The sequence below is a fragment of the Mustela erminea genome, chromosome 16 (assembly GCF_009829155.1).
Source record: "Mustela erminea isolate mMusErm1 chromosome 16, mMusErm1.Pri, whole genome shotgun sequence".
In the NCBI taxonomy this organism is placed as follows: domain Eukaryota; kingdom Metazoa; phylum Chordata; class Mammalia; order Carnivora; family Mustelidae; genus Mustela; species Mustela erminea.
In genome coordinates this window covers 46052563-46068467 of record NC_045629.1, presented here as the reverse complement: position 1 = coordinate 46068467, position 15905 = coordinate 46052563, and the positions used below count along the sequence as shown (strand labels likewise).

The 15905-nt window shown below is 39.5% G+C and overlaps 1 protein-coding gene across 1 annotated transcript; it reads left to right on the top strand.

The window, feature by feature from the left end:
* Positions 1-2027: 2027 nt before the first annotated feature.
* On the top strand, positions 2028-2664 carry LOC116575052 (integrin beta-1-binding protein 1-like). Its single transcript, XM_032316145.1, has one exon. It carries the CDS (start codon positions 2058-2060, stop codon positions 2658-2660), a length of 603 nt encoding a protein of 200 aa, XP_032172036.1. The 5' UTR covers positions 2028-2057; the 3' UTR covers positions 2661-2664.
* The last annotated feature ends 13241 nt before the right edge of the window (positions 2665-15905 follow it).

The window sequence follows — 15905 nt, the reverse complement described above, 5'->3', positions numbered from 1 at the left end:
GTCTTTCTATGCACAGCAGCTGCCTAAAAGTTACTTCGAAAGCTAATAGGAAAGGCCTTTACCACTCTGAGGATAGTCCCACTAGCCCTGGGTTTGATATCCTTACTCTTCCCCTTCACTTTTTTTTTTTTTTTTTTAAACAAGATCAGATTAGTTCCCATTTAGGCGTGTTCTGTGATTATAAATGGTCTGCCTTGGTATTCCTGGGACTATCTGACTATGGGTTGCTGCTAGCTAGAATTTCAGAGAACTTCTCTTTTCCTTCCTTCCTTCCTTCCTTCCTTCCTTCCTTTCTTCCTTCCTTCCTTCCTTTTTTTTTAGAGACTGTGAGAGATGGGGGGAGGAGCAGAGGAAGAGAGAGAATCTTAAACAGGCTCCATGCCCAGTGCATAGCCTGACACGGGGCTCAATCTCATAACTCTGAGATCATGACCTGAGCCAAAATGAAAACACTTAACCGACTGAGCCACCCAGGCTCCCTGAATTTCAGAGAACTTCTAACCTGAGAATGATATTGTCCTTAGGAAGCCTTCAAAGATTGAGTTCTATACTGCCCACCTGTGAGTGCAGGGGCACATTTACTGAGGCTACAAAGACTAGAACCCTCTAACAGATAACCTGCTAACAATTAATTCATACTGGAAAACCAAATAAAGAAATGAAACAAAAAATAAATACACAAATGAACAAACAAAAAGTCCAAGATCCTGAAACAAGAAAGACAATGAGTGTGGCATCTTCTGACTCTATTTGTAAGAGTAAGCAGTTGGGTGATAATCATACTAAGGAAAGTTAATATTTATTACTTGTTGAGACCATGCCAGACACTGCACTTAATAATTGTGCCCTCACACAATCCTCAGGACAACCCTGTAAGATAGGCTATATTCGTACTATTTTACAGATGACAGCTATGAGATGAACACACATGAAGCCAGAAAGTGTTGGCACATGACCATGAACCGGCTCCTGGCCATGTTGTAGCCAAGTTCACACAGCTGGCTATGTAAAGATATCCTCTGGGAGTCAGTCTTAGGTGACCTGTTGACCTTCCTGGCTGTAAGTGGCATCTAATGCTATATTTTCTATTGCAGAGCGTTATAGCGCCAACAAAGTTCTTCCTTCTAAAACCACCTCTCCAGGCTATTCTATCTAAGCCTCTCCTCAACCCAGTTGATTTCTAGATACCAATCCTGCGGCCATGTCAAACTACAGGGTGAGTAAGAGAGAGTATCACCCAATGAGCATGCACAGAGTTCTTGCAATGTGTGGGGCTCTGAGACACAGAGATAGAAAAGCCAAGGTTCTTGGACTCATGGATTTCATAATCTGGTGGTAGAGACAGACAAGTAAACAGACCATTCCAATACATGCAACAATATTATTGTAATAAGTACAAAAATAGCACTTCATTTGTACTAGGCACTGTTCTTAGCAGTCCATTTCATAGATTATTCTCATTTAATCTTCACAATGATCCCATGGGTAGCTGTGGTTAACATTTTGCATAAGAGGAAATGGAGGCCCCGAGAGGCTATGACTTAGCCTTAAGTGGAAGAGATGTTATTCTGAGCCCAGGCAGCCTGGCCCCAATCCTGTACTTGAAATTGTGAATTTTATCCTCATGGAGGCAAACACGGAGGCATGTACCAGTACAGAGAAGAAACACTCCCTTGGGCAGGGAGGGGTCTTTCCAGTTGAGGGGCTCCCAAGTTGGATGGAGCGATCTATAAAACCTACCAATCCATGACTAGACAAGGCACGGGTTGGAGGAAAAAATTAAGTGCAGTACAGGCACATCTTAAGAGTATATATTGTGGGAGCACCTGGGTGGCTCAGTGAGTTAAATAAAGCCTCTGCTTTCGGGGTTCCCCTGGGTGTCTGACCCCGACTACAGGCGGCCCCGGCGGCGCGCCGGCGGCTCTGAGCAGGTACCCCGTTTTCCTGAAAAGAATTGACCATGTCAGAATGAGAATAGGTTTCTCTGTGCACACTGCCAGCTGTGGGACCTTTGAAGACAATAAAGGGAGCTCGTTGGGATCCAGCTATGGTGAAAAATGTTTCGGAAAGGCAAAAAGCGACACAGTAGCAGCAGTTCCCAGAGCAGTGAAATCAGTATTAAGAGCAAGTCCTTGGACTCCAGCCTCTGCGGGCTCTCCCGATCCAGCACCGTGGCCAGCCTCGACATGGACTCGACCAAGAGCTCAGGACAAAGCAACAACAATTTAGATACCTGTGCGGAATTTCGGATAAAATATGTTGGTGCCATTGAGAAACTGAAATTCTCTGAAGGAAAAAGTCTTGAAGGGCCTCTAGACCTCATTAATTACATAGATGTTGCCCAGCAAGATGGAAAGTTGCCTTTCGTTCCTCTGGAGGAAGAATTTATCATGGGAGTTTCTAAGTATGGTATAAAAGTATCATCATCAGATCAATATGACGTCTTACACCGGCACGCTCTATATTTAATCATCCGCATGGTATGTTACGACGATGGCCTGGGGGCAGGAAAAAGCTTACTGGCCCTGAAGACCACCGATGCCAGCAACAAGGAGTACAGCCTCTGGGTCTACCAGTGCAGCAGCCTGGAACAGGCACAAGCCATCTGCAAAGTTTTATCCACCGCTTTTGACTCTGTATTAACATCTGAGAAAGCTTGAATTCTGCTGCTGAAGCCAGCCTCCTGCGGAAGGGCAGTGGATTTCCATCTGCAGTGCTGAACTACTCTGGAGATCGAAAGTGATCCCTTGCTTGAGATTTTCTGAAGAAAACCAGTGTATAAAATAGTGGTCATTTGTTTTTCTATTAAAATGTCTTATTACAAAAAAAAAAAAGCCTCTGCTTTCAGCTCAGGTCATGATTCCAGGGTCCTGGGATCGAGCCCCACATCGGGGTCTCTTCTCAGCAGGGAGCCTGCTTTCCCCTCTCTGTCTGCCTCTCTGCCTACTTGTGATCTCTCTCTCTCTCTCTGTCAAACAATAAATAAAATCTTAAAAAAAAAAAAAAAGAGTATATATTGTGGTCAGGAGCAATGGGCTTGCAACATGCCAACATGGATATATTTTATGAGCCTAAGACTGAGTGGCAGAAGGAAGACACAGATGGGACCTGTAGCACCATGTCATATGTAAATTGAAAATGCATACACAGGAAACAATGGTACACATACATAAGAACATGTATAAATAGAATTATTCCGAACAAAGTAAAATGGTTGCCTTTGGGAATTAAGATGGAATTCCAGTGGAGAAAAGGATAAGATAAAATAAATAAAGCAAGAGAAGCTGATGGTAGCGTACTGTGAAAGGAAGAGAATAAGTAAGTCAACCTTGGGTCCCTGAGAGAAGAGCGGGGGGTGAGGAGGAGGAGTGGGGTAAGGAGGAAGATGGTTCTTGTTAGTGTCTGTCAAACAGTCCTTTGCCAGGATTTACCACTTGTTCCTTCCACAGGGTGTAACATGAGCACCAAGTTGCTTTCTCCAGCGGTTCCCACCCCCTTCTCACTATTGGTTGGTCCAGGGATGCCACCTCATGCCACCACGGCCAATCAGTTCACTTCCTTTTTAGAAGGCTTTAGTGCCCGATAGAGGCACTCATAGTTGCGGGTGAAAGGTAAATTTGATTAAGGGCCAAAGTAGCCTTAAACACTGCCTGCACCATGAGCCATGTGACCTTGAGCATGTGGCTTAGCCTCTAAATACCTGGGTTTTCTCATATGTGAAGTAGGAAAATATCATACCTAACATCGGATTGGGCAAAGATTTAATGAGTGAATAAGATGCATGGATAGTGCTTAGAGAAATGTCTGCCATACAACAGGAGCTCAATAAATGTTGGCCATGATTGTTTTCTCAGAATGTGGGAACTGGGAGATGAATAAAAGGCCCTGTCTGGGTGGCAGTAGGCCAAGGAGTAAATCACTTCCGATCTTGGGACGCGGCCTCATTATTTTATCCCCATGGGCCATAGAAATATCATTTTATGTAATATCTGTGAGGTGAAAGGGGTTGGGAAGCACTGCTATGCAGGAACCCGTCTCTGGGTGGGTTTCCAAAGCCTCGCTATACCCATTTTGAGTCCACAGGATGCTTCAGTATGTTTCCATTCTCTCTCTTAGTTTTTCTGCAGTTAATTTAAATGTATTTTTGTGGCTTACCTACAGAATCCTGATTGAGAGGGTTGTAATGACAGCGAAGACTCCACCTCTCACCCGCTTTGCTCATCTCCACACACAGTACCATCCATGGTGTCTTCCTCACAGGGAAAGTCACCCTCAAGTGCTCCTTATTGGATTAGAAATTGTTGAAAAACAAGTACAAAATCATATATCCCTCCTGCTGTCACAAGTAAGCACCAGTTTCCACAAATGCTAATATAGCAAACTCAGCACACTGGATTTTACATGGAATCTTCTGGTGTAATAACACATTTCTGACTTCATGAGCTTTAAATATGTTGATAAAAGAAGGAGTTCTGCCCTTACTCATTTGCCTCCAAGTTCTTTTTTTTTTTCTTTAAGGTTTTAGTTTTAGGTAATCTCTACATGCAAAATGGGGCTTGAACTCACAACCCCAAGATCAAGAGTCGCACGCTCCACTGACTGAGCCAGGCAGGCACCCCATTCTTGTAAGTTCTATTTACCACTTCCTAGCACAATGTTTATGCAACTCTTTCGAAAAGAACCATTTTCAGTCCTCAGAAAAGTTGGCCAAGTCTTTATTGGAAATTTGAACTAGCATATGAAAGAAATAAATGATTGACTTAATTTTTTTTAGAACAAACGTACCTAGCAGAGAATGTGGAAGTGATTCAGGGGGGGCCAAACAAACAGAAAACTTTCCCTGACCTTTGGAAGTCAGAGAATAGTCAACAAACTGATTTAGGCAATTTCACTGCTTTGAAGGTTTCAAAGAAGACTGATTTCTGTTTGTTCAGCCACCATTTGGAAGTGCAAAGATCAAGGACATCGTAAGTGTTATCTGAGCTTTTGAATGTGTTTGTGAAATTGCCAGTATGTCACGGAGGCATTTCTCAGAGCTCTGCACTGTGGCACTTTTTATCTGTGTCAGTTTGGCAGGTGCCATCTGATCAAGTGAGTGGCCCTTCCGACACACCAAATGCCTTCCAAGTGCCTTCCAAAGGCTTGCCGGAGAGAAAAGAAAACCAGCCATTTCCTGGGATTGGGAGTCAGAGTCAACCAAAGGGCCTAGGACGACTTCCTGAGGATGTTATTCGGTCACTACTGTGGCTGACAGCTGGTGCATGAAGCTTGTAGTCTACACTTCATGAGCAGTGGTATTAAATCTTCAGAATCACAAAGACGTCCAGTGATCTTCTGTAGTAAGTGCTACTTCAGTGAAGTTTATCGGAGGGAGTCAGTCCAGGGGTGATATGGTACTCCCCATCGTCAGGGACCCATACTCTTTCCTGCTTGCTTCTCTGCTCTGTGTGACTTCCATTCTCAAGTTCACTTCATGGTCCAAGTCTGCTGCTGATGCTTCAACCTTTCAGTAGGAAAGAGGATGGGAGGAGAAGAACATGCCCATCCCCCCCCTACTTCCCTTTAAGGAGACTTCCTGTCAGTTTCTTCAGAATTTAGTGACGTGGCTACACCTAATTATAAAGTACGGTGGAGACTATAACCCGGCCAAAATTTAGAGGCTCTGTTACCATAGAAAAGCTAAAATGGATTTTAAAGGACAATTAGCTAGTTCTGCTCTATTACGCTTCAGGACTCAGTTCAAATGTCCCCTCCTTAGAGAGATCATCGGAGCCCATCCTGTCAACAGCAGGCTTTCCCTACTTGTTCTTCATCACAAAACCTGTTCAGGTCCATAAACATGATCTTCTCATTTATTTATTTACTTCTACTTTTTATGTTCTTGCTCCTCCACTAGAACAAAATTTCTTGAGTGTAGGGACCTTATCTGTCTTGCTGTTCACCTTCATACCCCAGGGCCTCATAGTGTCCACAACACTGTAGAAACTTGATAAACAGGTGAAATGAGTGAACAAATCAGGAATGAGGATCCTTAACATGGGAAACCAATGTGGGTATTGAGGCTCTGGGGTTAGACAGTCTTGATTAAAATCTTGGCTCCACCTCTTATTAGCAATATGACTGTGGGCGGTGACTTGTCTAAGTTTTGTTTTCTTTATTTGTAAAAATGGAGGGGGGGGTCTTTGGGGAGAAAGAAATGAGTTAATACTTGTGAAATGTTTACCTCTCTGCCTCCTGGATAGCTAAAAAAAAAGGTTAGTCTTTATACATGACCATAAAAATAATTATAATTTTCATTATTATTGATATCTATCTAGTCCAAAGTTTCAAAGGAGGCAACCCAGAGGAAGAGACCTTAGAGAGGAGCCAAGGGAATAGGCAGGAGTTGACTAGACAAAGAAAAAGTGGGGAGGGTTAGGAGGAGAACATCCTAGGAAGAAACCACATGTGCAGAGGTCTTGGGGCAGGAAGTGATATGTTAGAATTAGGAAAAAAGTCAATGTGTTCAGAGTGAAGACAGGAAGCATAGTATATAAACTGACACTAGAAAGGAAGACAGGGTTAGGTCATGTAGGACTTTGTATTGTGAACTCTATCTTAAGTGCAAGGAGAAACTACTGATGGGCAGGGGAGTGCATATTCAGACTTGTAATGTATATGACGGGATTAAAAAGTGGAAGAGACATGAGATCTCCAACAAGCCCATATCAAGGAAAAACGATGTGAGCGCACATTGTGAAGGTGACTATATACAAACCAGGAAGTGGGTCTTCACAAAGAACTGAATCTGCCAGCCCCTTGATCTTGGACTTTCCAGCATCCAGAACCGTGAGAAATAAATCTGTTATTTAAGCTACCAGTCCATGGTATTTTGTTACAGCAGCCTGAGCTAAGACAACCTCCCTTACTTGTGGAATAGAAAACTTAATGCTGTTAAGGTATCAGTGCTATCCAAAGTGATCTACAGATTCAGTGCAATTCCTATAAAAATTTTAAGTGTTCTCTTTATAGAGATTAAAAATCCACCCTAAAATTCATATGGAATCTCAAGGGACCCCAAATTGTCAAAACAGTTTTGATAAAAAACAAAGTTAGAGGTCTTACACTTAATGATTTCAAAACTTATAAAGTTACAGTAAATCAAAATAGTATGGTACTGGCATAAAGACAAACATATAGACCACTGGAATAGGAAAGAGAATCTGGAAACAAACCCTACCTTATAGATGGTCAAATGATTTTGGACAAGGGTGCCCGTACTATTCAATGGAGAAAAGATAGTCTTTTCAACAAATGTTGTTGGAAAAACTGAGTATTCATACTCAAAAGAATAAAGTTGGACCCTTACACTATAACACATAAAATTGACTCAAAATGAATCCAAGACCTAAATGTGAAAGTTAAAACTATAAAACTCTTTGAAAAAAAATAGGGGAAAAGCTTTATGACAAGAAATTTGGCAACGGTTTCTTGGATAAGATAACAAGGAATAGGCAACAAAAGAAAAAATAAATTGGACTTCATTAAATTTAAAAATTCTCTGCATCAAAGGATATAATCATCAGAATGAAAAGGTAATCCATGGAATGAGAGAAAATATTTGCAAATCACACCCCTGATAAGGGGGTTATATACAGAATATAAAGAACTCTTACAACTCAATAACAACAACAACAAAAACCTAAACAATGTGATTAATAAATGGGCAAAAAACTTAAGCAGATATTTCTCCAAAGATATATACAAATGACCAATAAGCACATAAAAACATGCCCAGCATCAGTAATTATTAAGGAGATGCAATTCAAAACCACAGTAAGATACCATCTCACACCCGTTAGGATGGCTACAAAACCAAACCAAAAACAAAACAGAGAAGCAAACCCAAAATACACTGTTGCTGGGAATGTAAAATGGTGCAGCCACTGTGGAAAACAGGATAGTGGTTCCTCCTAAAATTAAAAATAGAATTACCATGTGATTCAGCAATTTCACTTCTGGGTTTAAGCAGAATCTGGAAGAGCTATTTATACACTCATGTTCATAGCAGTATTATTCACAATGGCTCCAAAGTTTAAAAAACCCAGTATCTATCAACAGTGATGGAAAAACACATTAGTATAAATATACAAGGTAATATCATTCAGCCTTAAAAAGGAAAGAAGTTCTGACACAACCTGCAACATGGATGACCCTTGAGGATGTTACACTAAGTGAAATTCCAGGCACAGGACAAATATCATATGAGTTTACTCATAGAAGTTACCTGGAGTAGCCAGATTCATAGACAGAAAGTTAAAGGGTGGTTGCAAGCAGGTAGGGGCCCTGGGATAAGAGGATATTATTGTTTAATTGGTACAGAGTTTCAGTTTTGTAAGATGAAAAGAATTCTGGAGACAGATGGTGATGATGGTCGCACAAAAACGTTGATGTACTTAATGTCACTGAGTTGTATATTTAAAAATGGTTAAGATGGTAAATTTTATGTGTTTTATCACTATTAAAAATAGTAAACAATGACCTCTTGGATTAAAAGGAAATACAAATTATAATTAACGAATATCAAGATTTTAAATAAAAATAAAGTGAACACTTTTAATTTAAATTTAAAAATGTTTGTTAAATATTTTTAATTTTGCAAAAATGAAACAATTTGCAGTCCGAATGCCAGTCCATCTCGCTGCCAGTTTAAGTTATAGATATTAGATTTCTAAAGTTTTACGCCTAGGTCAACGGGCATATATTTAATTAAATATGCATTATTTAATATAGCAGATATGTCACCAGGTACAACTGTTGTGAATGCCCTGAGTACCTTCAGGGCCACAAATTGGGACATGGCAAGAATCAAGAAAAAATGCTCAACACTTGTGGGAAACAATAGCTCATTAGTGCCAGAATCTACTGCATTCATGCTCTCTGAGAAGCATTTGACAGGTTAATGAATTTATCTTTCCTTCTTGAGTTATTTCTGCTCCTCAAGTCTTCGCGCTCTTAGGCAGTGCCTATGCTCACAATATTCAGGTACAGTCTTCCCGCAAAGGCAAGACCTGGGGAGCTGTGCTTCCTTGGAGCCTGGAAGAGAAGGTTTAGAGTCACGGGCCATGATGTGTTAGCTGAGCACGAAATCCCTGGTGATTGAAGCACCCATATATCCCTCAATAAATTTGTTGTTGGTGTGTGTTTGTGATATGTGGGGGTCCTCTAAAAGCACAAGGCCCCTCTTTCTTGGGCCAAAGCATAGCCCTGTTGAAGCCCCCCTTGCTATTCTTGAAATGAAAATGCAACAGACTCAATCTATCTACACAGTCAAGGCTAGAAGGGACGCTAGCCAGAAAATTTGTTTGAGCAGGATATTCGGGTTTGACTTTTTCAGATTTCAGCCATGTTTTTTTTAGTTCTATGACTTGGGAAGAGTTACTTATGTGTTGTATATCCAGGTTTTCTCATCTCTAAAATGGGGATTAAAATAGGACCTATGTCATTGCATTGAGTGAAGATTAAATGAGTAAATACACATAAAATTCTTAGCAGTATAGTTGGCCCAGGGTGGGGGGTATCAGTGATATTGGTGATGATGATTTGGATGGTGAGGCAGATCTTGGGGAAAATTCATGTTACATTACATTACATTACATTTTCTGGGATAGACTGGCTGGTACTTAGAATTAAGAGAATTGTTTGGATGAGGGTGTGACTAAGTCATCAAGATCTGAGGGACAGATAATGTTCTTTAAATCTGGAATATAGAACACGCTTTTCTGAGGCACCCAGCAACCTATGGAGATAGTTGTGTAGCTGGCTGAGCAAACCCAGAATGACCACTGATGGTATTAAGACCATCAGGATCTCTCAAGAACTTGAATACTCTCAGGATACGCAGCAAATATCTGCAAATAACTTGTCAAGTTTCAGGGCCACAGGGAAGCCTTAACGTCCAGGGAAAAGGTCTTTGCCTGAAGTTGAGTGACTGATTGATTAGAAGGCCTGCTTTGATGAGAACTGACTTCACCTATCTCATTTTGTGTACAAACTTCATAACAATATTGTTCCATTTCTTTGCTGAACTGTGGACCATCTAAGGGAGAGAAAAGGAAAAAGCAAAGCAAAACAAAAAAACTTCAAAGGTAATTTTTTTCCACTCCAAAACCAGTCTTGGGTTTTCTGGTTTAACAGAGAATTGAGAAGTAAGCATGCATCATTTATGTCTATGCAAAAAACATTCTTCACTTCAAACGGCAATTAGTGATAACATTTCTATCTCGTGTCGTGATGAGATTTTTATGCTAATCATCACATAGCAGTAAATTAATCATTTGGGCACAGTTAGAGAGAATGTATATTTCATGAGACAGATATAGATATCAAGATCTGTTTGATATTTACTCAAGGTAAATGGGAAGCATCTCGAATTATTATGAAGGGAGCTTACTGAGCAAATAGGACTATGTGGTGATGAAATGTATGCAGCGGAGAAGCATGAGGATTTTCAAAACACTCTTGGCATCATTAGTGTAATTATTGTGAGGAAGGTGGAACACTCCGGGGAACCTAACTCCACATCATTCGCAGACGCATCAGAACCCTCGAAGCCGCATCTTAACGATGTCAAGGGCAAAGTCAGCAATTGACCTCCTTTCCCTGAATCCCCTCCTTTTTCTGTTGCAGAATTCACCCTTTTCACATTACACAATATTTAAATGGGTTTCTCTTCTCAATTTGCACTTAAGTCTACTCAGCCAAATGAATCAGAAAAGCAACTTGACCCTGAAGTCAAATTGGAAAGCTGCTGCATGTGCAGGAAACAGGGCACCACTCAAATGATACACCATTTCTTAGCAGATGAATAGTTCCTTTTACAACAATTTATGGAAAGTGAGATAATTCTACTAAAAAATCCCATATAGCTATAGTTACTCAATAGTATGTGCCAGGCTCCCTGACTATCTGGTAGACCTAAGCAATTACGATGTTTAGGTTGTCATGAGTTCTTTCTCAGATTCCTTCTTCCACCCTTTTATTTTTCCAACTCTCATGTATTTCTCCTATATTATTGGTGCTATTTATAACCACACTCACCAACACACTCCCCTGCCTGCACATATTTATGGTCTCCCAAACCAGCCCCTCTATACTCCTCCAATACGGCAGCAGTAAGGGGACCAGTTAGGAAATGGTAGGGCCATTTCTTATACCATTTGGCCTTATGTAATTTTTCTTTTTTTAGTCCGTAGGGAAATAAACAACTCTCTGGGGAAAGGCAAAGAGATGTAATAAGAGCCACTTCCTAAAAACCATTTCTAGGATCTAAGTAATGGGCTCTGATAATTCACAGATGCCATTTATTTTTAATCTCAGTCTTTGCGCAGTTTGTGAAATCCCTGAGAATCCACATTCCCAAACTGGAATCAAGTCATGAGAAAAGAATGAATTAAAATGTACAAAACAGGGGCACCTGGGTGGCTCAGTGGGTTAAAGCCTCTGCTTTCGGCTCAGTCATGATCCTGGGGTCCTGGGATTAAGCCCTGCATCGGGCTCTTGGAAGCAGGGAGCCTGCTTCCCCCTCTCTCTCTGCCTGCCTCTCTGCCTACTTGTGATTTCTGTCTGTCAAATAAATAAATAAAATCTTAAAAAATATATTTTAAAAAATGTACAAAACATAAAATAAATATGATTATATACATTGGACAGAAATTACTGACCTGATATGTACTTCTGACCAAGTGCAAGTAACAAGAACCAGACTTGTCTTTGGGTATTAACCAATTAAAAATCCAAATAAAGCGTATGAAACAAGACAGTGGACATGAGGAAATATGGTGCCCAAGAGACAGGAAACAAATGGGGTGAGCTCCATACTGGCCCTAGATGGCTTTAGGAGTTCCAGTTCCAGTTCCAGTTCAGAGAAGGGAAACCCAAGCAGAGGCCAGCCCACTGGGAGTTGAGGAGAGGGATCTGAATGTTTCTGGAAGGTCAAGGTAGCTAGAGTTCACAAGATACACTCTTAGAGAAGAGAGAGCCTCACAGAGCAGGAATGCTAGAGATCTGCAGAGGGTCTCCTTACCCCTCCCCTAAATCTGAATTCTGCTAGTTCTATTGTGGAGGTGGTTTGGGAGCATGTGTGTATTATGCTATTATTCAGTTGTAGAAATGTTTTAATTTCAATTATGATTTCTTCTGTGGCTCATGGTCACTTAATGGTCATTTCTTCATTTCATTAAGTCACTTACTTTCCAAACTTACATTTTTTTAGTTGATTAGCCCATTGTGGTCACCGAATATGATAACAAATTTATTGAACCTTTTTTTTTCCTTACTCCATTTTTTGGGAGGTTGTTTTACATTCTTCCTCTATTCTTTTATGGTTATCCTTGAATACTTAACGTTTATATTTAACTTAGCAAAACCTAATATTATTTGCTAGAGCAATACAAGGACCTTAGAACATTAATTCCTGTAACTTCCCTTTTTATTTATGTTTTTCTAGCCAAGCGTCTTCTTTCTTTTCAAATTCTAGATTATTGCATTATTTTATTTAGTTCATGTTTGTTTAAAATGTTTGCCACTCTCTCTGCTCTTGATTTCTATTGAGCTGCCAGACTGAGGTGATGGATTAGGACAATTAGCCAAAATGATATTAACAATAATGCCTTTGTTATTCACTGAGACAGTGTAAACAAGATGCAAACATAGGCACCAGTTACCCCGTGCTTCATTTTCCCCTGCAGAAGGGCGCCAGGCAAGAGTCAGGTTAATCAGCATAGATTGGGGGAAATCTTCCCGCCAAAGAGCTCTGAAAAAAAGACACCCACCATTTTATGGACTTGGGGTGGGGCCAGGAAGGAGAGAGGGAGGAGATAGAACCAAAAGTGGAAAGAACTGAGTCAGAGTAGACAAAAGTATCTTAGTCAAGATGCCCGAAAGGAGGCCTCTGAATGGAGATGTTGGGCTTGGAATGCAGATATGTTTATGAGCATGGCTGGCCCAGAGATCAAGTCCTTGACCGCAGCTCCCTTCAGAAAACGATAAGCTATATACCAAATCTTGCGTGAGGAGGATAGCTTTCCTCTGTGAGGCCTGCCAGGCAAAAGCCTTGTTAATTGCCTGTAGTTTGCCCTAAAAGATCACATATAGATTTTTTGTGTGGTGCCAGACTCTTCATTTCTTGTCTTCACTCTAGGACCATAGAGTTTTGCCAGGTGTACACATTTTCACATTTTCTTTAGTGAAGATCTGCTGGTGGTAAACTCTGTTTTGGTTTACCTGAAAATATCCTTATTTGGTTCTCATTCTTGAATGGTACTTTTGCTGAGCATAGAATTTTGGGGTTGATAATTATTGTCTCTTAGCACATGGAAGATATCTTTCCAATGTCTTCTGACTTTGCATTGTTGCTATTACTAAGAATTTAGCTGTTATTAATTGTTGCTCCTTTTAAAACATTCCATCTCTTCTCTCTTGGTTCAAAGATCTTCTCTTTTGTGGTCGATAGTTTCTCTACAATATGTCTTCGTGTAGATTTCTTCTCATTTCTGCTGTTTGGGATTCACTGGGCTTCTCGACTATGTGAACTGATCTATTTTATTATTTCTGGAAGATTTTCATTTATTATTTCTTCTTCTTATGTTCTATATTATTTTTCTTATTATAATTCTTCATCTTACTTTTTCTATTTTGCGGCCCTGATTAAATACATATTAGATGACTAACTCTATCCTTTCATATTTCTTAACCTTTCATTCATATTTTCCATATATTTTTCATTTTGTGCTAAATTCTCATTAGTTTCATTATTCTTTCAGTTCATGAATTCTCTCATCTACAGTTAAACAGGCTAATTTTTAAATTTCACTTACGGTTGTCTATATTTCTTGAGGTTCTATTTTTTATTTGTTTTTACAATATGACTGTTCACTTTTTATAGCCCTGTGCTCTTATTCCATTCAATCTCTTCTTTTAATTCCTTGAATGTAATAGAGTTTAGAAAATTCTCAATCTAAAAATTCCAGTATCAGAAGACATTGCAGGTTAATTATGGTTTTTATTTATTTATTTTTTAAGTTTGTTTTTGCTCAGAATGTCATGGTTCTCTGTTTAAAAAAAATTTTTTTTTTGACTGTGAGTTTGTATTTATTTATATTTATTATAGCTTTATTTATGGGAATTTCTTCAGACACTCACCACTTACTCAATAACGGTAATTTTCCTGGCAGTCTTCAAATTTATTTTTGGTTCACCATAGTATTGATGTATAATCCTTTGAGGTCTCAGTTTTATTGGGGGTTCTCTAGTATCCCTATTATGGCAGGCTTTGGGATTTGTCTAGAGTCCTCTGAGCCCTGAAAGGCGGTGAAAATGGAAGTGAAGTTTGCCATCTTCTGCAAATTTTCTCAGAGAGAAAGCTGGTTTAATGTTCTGTGTCTCCCTCTTGGTTCTTCCTTTCACTTAGTTTTTTGTCTAATATTCTTTGCTTTTTAACCAGTTAACTCATTTATTTAAGAAAGTGTTTCTCAGATGGTATCCAAATTTTTGGTTTTCAGTTTAAGGGTCAAAGTACCAGTTTGCTGCCTTGCCAGAAATGAAAGACCTATTGTATCTGCCAATTCTTTTCGTTATTACCATTAATAAAACTGATACTTTGCTCTTTCTGGATATTTAATTATATGTATGTTAGACCCCTTGATACCTAATTACATGTATGTTAGACCACATACACATTAGATCACAACTCTTGAAAGCTCCATTCTTTTTTTTTTTTTTTTTTAAATAAACATATAATGTATTAGCCCCAGGGGTACAGGTCTGTGAATTGCCAGGTTTACACACGTCACAGCACTCACCATAGCACATACCCTCCCCAATGTCCATAACCCAACCACCCTCTCCCGACCCCCCTCCCGCCCCATACCACCCTCAGTTTGTTTTGTGACATTAAGAGTCTCTTATGGTTTGTTTCCTTCCCGATTCTTTTCCTACCCCCCAAAATCCCCATGTTGCATCTCCACGTCCTTTGAAAGCTCCATTCTGATCCTTGTTTTCCTTCACTAATTCTTCCTTTTGTGCTTTAGTTTGGGCCATTTTTATTGACCTATTTTTGAGTTCATCTATTCTTTCCTCAGTCTTGTTCATTCTGCTAAAGTACCCAACAAGGAAATGCTTCATCTCTGTTATTATATTTTTTATTTTGGCATTGACATTTGACTCTTTTATAGTTTTCATCTCTATGTTGAAATTCTCCTTCTGTTCATACACACAGTCCTGGATCTTTAATGTATCAGTCACAGTTACGTTAGAGTCCCCTCTGATAGTTCCAGCCTCTGGGTTATCTCTTAGTCTGGCTCTCTTATCTGCATTAACTCTTGACTATGCACTTGTTTTTCTCTTGCAGTTAAAAAAAATTTTTTTAACTGAATACTGGACATTGTGTGGAAAGAACAGTAGGTATTGTTCCCAGAGTGGGCAAGGATCAATGTTTTTGCTCTATTAGGCTCTGTAAGTATTATTTAGCCTCACTGGGTCTCAACTGCACTAACAGAAAAATGGGAATAAGCCCCAACTTCATAGAAATACTGTATGAAATATGTAAAACATAAATATAAAATATTATCATCACTTACCTGGTGATAGGCCTTAGCATTTACGTTTAGTAAGGCAACTAGATTATATATACTTGATTTTTATCTCCAAATGGTGACATCTTTTTTTCCTGTTAGTTTAAAAACTCACATTTCATTTTAAAAATTCTAGTGAGATGAAAATGTACAAATTAGAAAGCCAAATGCCTCTACACATTCAGTTAAGACCATACTACAATTTTGCATTCCTCGACTCCTTCAAAAAATAACATAAAAATTGGTGTCACTGTATTTGATTCAATGTTTATAAACACACACATGAAAACCAGA